The sequence below is a fragment of the Zeus faber genome (assembly GCF_960531495.2).
Source record: "Zeus faber genome assembly, chromosome: 4".
NCBI classification, from domain to species: domain Eukaryota; kingdom Metazoa; phylum Chordata; class Actinopteri; order Zeiformes; family Zeidae; genus Zeus; species Zeus faber.
In genome coordinates, this window is record NC_137191.1 from 5,020,843 (window position 1) to 5,027,638 (window position 6,796).

At 52.9% G+C, this 6,796-nt stretch overlaps 1 protein-coding gene across 1 annotated transcript in view; it reads right to left on the bottom strand.

Annotated features, from left to right (window-relative positions):
• LOC307228987 (adenylate cyclase 9) overlaps positions 1-2,802 on the bottom strand; it is a 38,215-nt gene extending 35,413 nt beyond the window's left edge. The window contains exon 1 of the mRNA XM_079998857.1: positions 3-2,802. Coding sequence (XP_079854983.1) covers positions 3-1,875 — 1,873 coding nt within the window. The 5' untranslated portion in view covers positions 1,876-2,802. The remainder of the gene's footprint in view (positions 1-2) is intronic.
• Positions 2,803-6,796: the final 3,994 nt, after the last annotated feature.

The following is a 6,796-nucleotide window of genomic DNA, read 5'->3' on the forward strand; positions in this document are numbered from 1 at the left end:
ACCTTTAAGTTTCTCCATCACACTCGGTCCTGCCCTCTCTGCCACCCTTCCGTCCTCCCTCTGGTAGCGGTCGTCCAGAAAACGGGCAGTGGCTTCCGACAGGTGCACCTTGCCTGCTACTCCTAGCTGCTCCATTAGGTTGGCCAGGTTTACGTCGTTGGACCACACGTCAAACTTGAAGCGTTTCATTCCCAGGATGCCGCACAGTACCGTGCCCGTGTGGACACCCACACGCATGTCCACGGTCTCACACGTCTCCTTGCAAAACTGCTCAATGGCCTGGATCATGCCCAGGCCCATCTCCACGCAGCAGTAGGCATGGTCCGGTCGGGGCTCGGGGCAACCTGCCACACAGTAGTAGCAGTCCCCCAATGTGCTGATCTTTTCGCAGCAGGTCAGCTCACACAGCCGGTCAAAACGGCCAAACAGGTCGTTGAGGAGGCCCACCAGGGCATGCGCCGACTTGTTGGCGGACATTTTAGTGAAGCCAACGATGTCGGCAAAGAGGATGCTGACAGGCTCCATGCGTTTCATGTTGAACGGACGGAAGATGATCTGGCCACGAGGGATGGAGGTTTTTTTGCGCTTGTGATGATGGTGGTGGTTCTTGGGGCTGGAAGTGATGGCCCCTGGAGCCATGCCGCCCCCTCCACCTCCCACTGACACAGCCGAAGCAGAGCAGGCCCCGGCAGAGTAGCGCTTGCCGGAGTTCTCCCCACCGGCACCCTCATCATCGCCCTGCTTCATTAGCTCATCAGCGACACGACGGGGCATCACTGAGTGGATCATGCGCTCTTTCAGGGCTTTCTCCACTTCCAGGTCCTTGCCGTGCATGATGGCCTGCCCCACTTTGAGGAAGGTGCTACGAGATCGCACCTCTGACATGATGAACAGGTGGAAACCGATGACATGGGCGCACAGGTGGAGCAGAGCTTTGGCCGGAACCAGCCAGCATAGGGTTTCCCAGTCCGAACCAGAGTCGGCGCCATCGTACTTCCTCTGGAGCAGCGGAAACCATCCTAAGGCCTCAAACAGCACAGAGTACAGGAGCCCCAGCAGCACTGAGACATACAGGCGGACATGGAGGACACTGTATAGCAGCAAAAGAACCTCGACACACAAGGAAAAGGTTCCCACAGGCGACATACATGGGGCCAGGGAAGAGGCCACAGTGCTGGGGGAGAGATAAGAGGTGTTCCCACCACCATCAGCCCCCTCCAGGTCAGAGTATCCAGCAGTCTGGATCTGAGGGGCAAGGGTGATGGTGAAAGTGACTGCTATCAGGAGCAAGGAGGCCCGATTGTATAGGCGTGTGTACGAGTGGGTAAAGGTGAAGACAAAAAGGAGGAGGAGGAGCAGAAGAAAGGCGGCGGTGGGGGGGAGGTAAGTCACAGGATCACAGCGACCACTGTTTACCCCGAAGTACGTCCCCCAAAGGGCGGACACCACCGCTAGGTAGAAGAGGACATAGCGGAACCGCCGCTGGGTCTGGGGGAAGCGTCTCTCTCGGCACGCCTCTTCCAATATGGAGGAGTCAAACTTGGGGTCCCAGCACTGGGCGGCAGAGCGCTCAAACAGCGGCGGCAGCCGTCTCGGGCCCCGCAGGGCGGTCATCAGTGAGGGTCTCACCCCGGACTCCCCAGAGCTGCAGCTGGAGGAGATGCTGTATTTATGGAGGTCAGGGTTCACTTTGGTCACCGCACGCCCCGTCTCCCCTCCGCCTCCCCCGCTGTCCTTCCTCTTCAAGGGCTCCTGGTGACGGCGGGGCTGTGCAATATTGGCAATGCGCACGGTCACAGGGCCGTCGGAGCTCGAGTCGCAGCTCACCTCCGTGCCATGCATGAGAAGCTGCCGGTGATGCTGCAGAGTGGCCATGTTGACTGGGTAACGAGATTGTCACGCCGATGGAAAAATGAAGCTCGGTCAATTAGACGGGATACGTGTGCGCCCTGTGCGCACATCTGGCAGAGTGCGCAGGGAGGCGGGGGAGAGCAAAAGGTGTGCGTGTCTGTGTGTGCGGGAATAATCACAACGCGTGGATCGTGCGTGAAAGGCACAGACGTCTCCTCTGCGTATGAGGCGGCGGGCACGCTCACTCACATGAATGGGTTTGTTCCAGGTTCTTAAGCGGTTCATGATCCGAGCCCGGCGTGACGTCTGCACTCACATTCCACCCGCGCTCCCTCCGGAGCGTCTCCTGTCGCCGGGACGGGAGATGCTGCTGGACGGGCTGGTCTGCCACACAGCTTGATTCAGTGCCTTTCCCCCCGGTTAGTATTGCCTATGATTGTATTGCTAATTACTATATTTATATTAATACCTACAGCCAATCCTAGCGACCAAGCTGCCACTAAGCCCCTGCCGTAGCCTTTAATTCATCCTGTGCATAGCACACGTTGTATATTTCGTTTTCCTTCTTTAAGACTGTTAAGTTATATATGCTAATTGCCTGCACACCAATGCACCAGCCCTTTTCTTGACAAATCTCTTGTATGAGGAAAGGCACTTGGCCGAACAAGCAGATATAGGTTGTTCTCTTTCTGCCTCGTGAAACAGCTTGTTTGCGCAGAGCAGGCACAGACGGATCGGTCCGTGCGTTGCTTATATATGTATATATATAAATATATATATATATCTCTACCTTATGACCTGTTAACATGTGTTTTTGCTTTTTTTTTTTGCTTTTTTGCTCGGGGCAAATTTCAAACTGCTCGCATGGTCCTTATCTCCTCAACGCACACGCGTCCAATAGTTTCCTTCCCCCCTCCCATTTTTATTTTTATTTTTTTTTTCTCTTGCAGAGCGCCCACGCAGTGCTGGAAAACACGTCCCAAAATCCGGTGAAGTCCAAGTAAATCCCAGCCCCGGGGAGGCGGTGCGCCGGGAGGCCTGGTCCTCGGACCCCAGCCCCGTCCTTTCCTGAACTCTCCTCCCTGTCCGGGTCCCGGCCGCGGTTCCTCCTCTTCCAGGGGGTGGAGGACCGAGGGTGTAGCTCCGAGGAGAAAGAAGGAGAGAAGCGGACACGGGGTATAAAGTCTTCCCTTTCCCTCCTAAATCCTCTCGTGTCCTTCTGTTTTTGGCAGCGTATATGAGCGACTTGTTGCGCGCCGACGGCGAAACGTACGAAGCCCGGATCTATAAATAGTGATGATCAAAAGCCCGGAATAACACCCCGAACGGCACCGCAGCTCGGAGTAACACTGGTTAAATACCAGCACTGGGCAGATACCGGGGGAAACCGCTTCGAACGAAGCTTTTTAGCGCACGCAAAACGTCAGATCCCCCCGCCACCGCCACCACCCGCCCCCCACTCCCCTCCCTTAAGTTTCCAAAAGCTCGCAAACTTTTCCCAGGCCGTGTTTCCTGCAGGACGCGGAGCTCCAGCCCCCGGCGGACGGAGGCTGCTGGAGCCCGGGGCAGGGTGTCCCTCACCCGGCCACCCGCGGGAGCCCGAAGCCCCTCTTCTTCCTCTTCTCCTCCTCCTCCTCCTTCTTCTTCTTCTCCTCCTCCTCCTCCTCCTCCTCCACCTCCTCCGGGTACCGACACCCGCGATCCGGATTCGTCTTCTTCGATTATCCGCGAGAAGGCTTCACGGCGTCGGTGGTTTGATATCCACGGGTCCCTCCGGCGCGGCTGACTAAAACGCCACGGCGCGGCGCGGCGCGGCGGCTCCCCGTGCTCCCGCTCTCCCGCTGGCCGCCTCCCCGACGAGGCTGGAGGAGGGTGAGCTCCGGGACGCTGTCTATGCGGGCGGAGGGAGCTCTGCCACCATCTTCCTTCCCTGCCTGTCGGAGCTTCTCTCCCAGCTGTTATGACGGGCGGTGGGTGGGTGGGTGGGTGGTGGTGGTGGTGGAGGGGGGCGAGGTTCGGTCACAAAATACAGGGAAGGGGGGAGTCTGTCTGGGGGCGCGCACGCAAAAAAAAAAAAAAAAAAAGGCGGCGACGCGCACGCAAGCGGAGGGGCTCAAGAGGATTTAACTCGGTTCAACTCAAATCTGTATTGTAGAGCGGTAGACAGGTACAAAGACAGACAGACAGAGAGAGAGAGAGAGAGAGAGAGAGAGAGAGAGAGAGAGAGAGAGAGAGAGAGGCAGATATACAGACAGACAGGCAGAGGGACAGTGAGGAAGACAGACAGGCAGGCAGGCAGACAGACAGGAAGAAAGAAAGAAAGACAGGCGGGCGGGTGGGCAGACAGGCAGGCAGGCAGACAGACAGAACTCTTGGAAGAAAGACAGGCGGGCTGGCGGGCAGACAGACAGCAATAAAGACAGACAGGCAGGTACAGGAATTTATAATGTCATGATTATGAAAAATCCATAACAACAGATGCAGGGCAATCGAGTGGCTTCATGTTTTGGATAACAGTAAAATGTAAACACAGCACGTAAACATGTAAACATGGAAGTTATTCTGTCCATGAGCATGTAAACATAATGTTCACGATAACATTTTTTTTTTTTTTTTTTCTACGCTGCTGCAGGCCCGGGGTGAAAATGTGGAGAACTTCCTGGAAGAAATCTGTCACTATAAAGTGTTAATGTTAATATTACTTCGTTTGAAAAAAACTTTAACCTTCCACATTTGATACTTCAGCTGGCACTACGAAAGACACGGCCACCCCCTGTATTTGCGTCTTGCATGCGCTCGTCTATATGCTCTTTCGTCGTTTCTTTTGTCGGTGGCCGGGGTCCGCCTTTCCTGGCAAGAATGCAAAGTGAGGGCATGTGCAAGAGGTGGAAGGCAGCTGCGGTGGATTTGATAAAGCGGCGTAGCACGTTGAGGTCAGCAAACTGCCGATATGGATGAACGTTCACCAAAAAAAAGGTTAAAAACAAAAGTACCCCCACCGCCTCAAGTGACCAAGAAAAAACAAACAAATCAGAGGAAGAAGAAGATGACGAACCTCGGAGAAAAGAAAGTGAGTGTCTTGGAGGGAGGGGAAAAAAAAAAGTTTTGAGCGGAGTTCTGGGATTTGTAGCGTAATCCACCCAACACAGACGGGTTTTATGGGATGCCACTGGCCATTATTTGAAATACCACTGCTAGGGCTTACACGCATACCCGGCGCGCTATTTTCTGGCACTTTTCTGCTTTATTTATTATAATTTTATTTTTTACCCAACCCAACCAAAAGGTGTATTCATTCAGCAGTGTGGCACCAACCTGAGCATCAGTTTTAGGGGCCTTGGCCAATCAACGCCTTGCGATGTTCAAATTCAAGAGATTATGCTGGGGTGTTCGGGCAGGACATAAGACAGGACATTGCTTTCAGTGTGTGCACAGTTAAAGTGTTTTGCCCAAGGACACATAAGCAGGAAAGAGACCCGTCAAACAAAGGTGCTTCAGTTCAATAGTTAATAGTCACTTCAATAGGCATGTGCGTCTCTCCAGCCAGGTGTAAAACGCAGACAGACAGACAGACAGACAGACAGAGCGGTCTGAGTGGATTTCTTTATGCTTTGCTTTGGATTAAAACTCTCAGTTTAATGACTAAAAGCGTAAACCAATCTAAGATGAACCATGATTGAGCCTCCATCCATCCATTTATTTCCCTTCCATTTCATCAGAGGATAATAATAATAATAATAATAATAATAATAAAAAATAATGATAACCTTTGTGTGGACAGCACCTTACATACACAACATACAACTCAAAGCGCTTTAAATTAATGGAAGGCCATGAAACAGTGACAACAAACAAGCCAAATGGATTTAATGAAAAAGGTTAAAACTGAAAGCAAGCGTGACTATTAACTCGTCCTTGTACAGATGATTTAAAGGGGACCTATTGTGGGGAAAAAAAAAATCCCCTTTTCAGTGCTCTTTCACATACATTTGGGTCTCTGATGGGTCTACCAACACACATACTTTGAAATAAGACAACGCAGTCGCTTTGTTGCGAGCTGTCTGTTTTACAAAACATTTGATTCAACACGCTCCATTCACCCACCGCAGCTCACACTCACCGGACCCGCTCGCGTTATGTCGAAGCTAAGGGCTGAGCACGGGAACTGCTCTGTTGTTGGCTGCACATACCAGCACAAATCCTTTGAAAGAAAGAGGAATCAATACCGGCTGTCCGTGACAAAACTGCACCTGAGGGAGGTGAAAGTATTTCAAAAATATTTGTGCTGTGTGTTTCTTTTGCCGTTTAGCACTAACTAAGGCTAATAGTTAGCTCGTAAGGGCCCGGTTGCACTGTGATCCTCTGATCAGAACATCTTGGCGGCTGTAGGTGGGATACGCGCGACTAAACGTAACATTGGCGAACTGACGTACAAAGAAAAACACACAAAGAGGAGAGGAGAGCGTCAAGTTCACAGACGTGTCCCTGCGCGCCGCCATCTTGGCCAGGTCCGGCCGAAGCGGGGCGTAGCGGCATCTTACAATGGCTAGAATGCATCATCTGTGAGGTGGTAACATCGGCAAAAAGGAAACACAAAACCTCAAACCTTGGGCGCCGCAGAGACCCGGATTAACCCGTCGGAAAAAAAGGAGCATAACAGCTCCGTTTTCAGCGCTTCGTGAAGCGGGGGGACCGCGTGGGGAGCTCATGGCGGTGCCGTCTCGGCGACGCCCGGGCGACGGCGGCTTTTGAAGACACTTCACAACACGTGGTTTATCCGACTGGCGTTGTTTATACGTCGTTTACCTGAACAAACGTACGGCCTCTCCTGCCTCCAAATGGGGTGGAAGAAGCACCCAGACCCGCTACTCACGCGCCGAAAACTAAACGACTCCAGCACAAGTGACGGTAGCACATTGACATTCCTCCTCATGCTCAAAGGTAA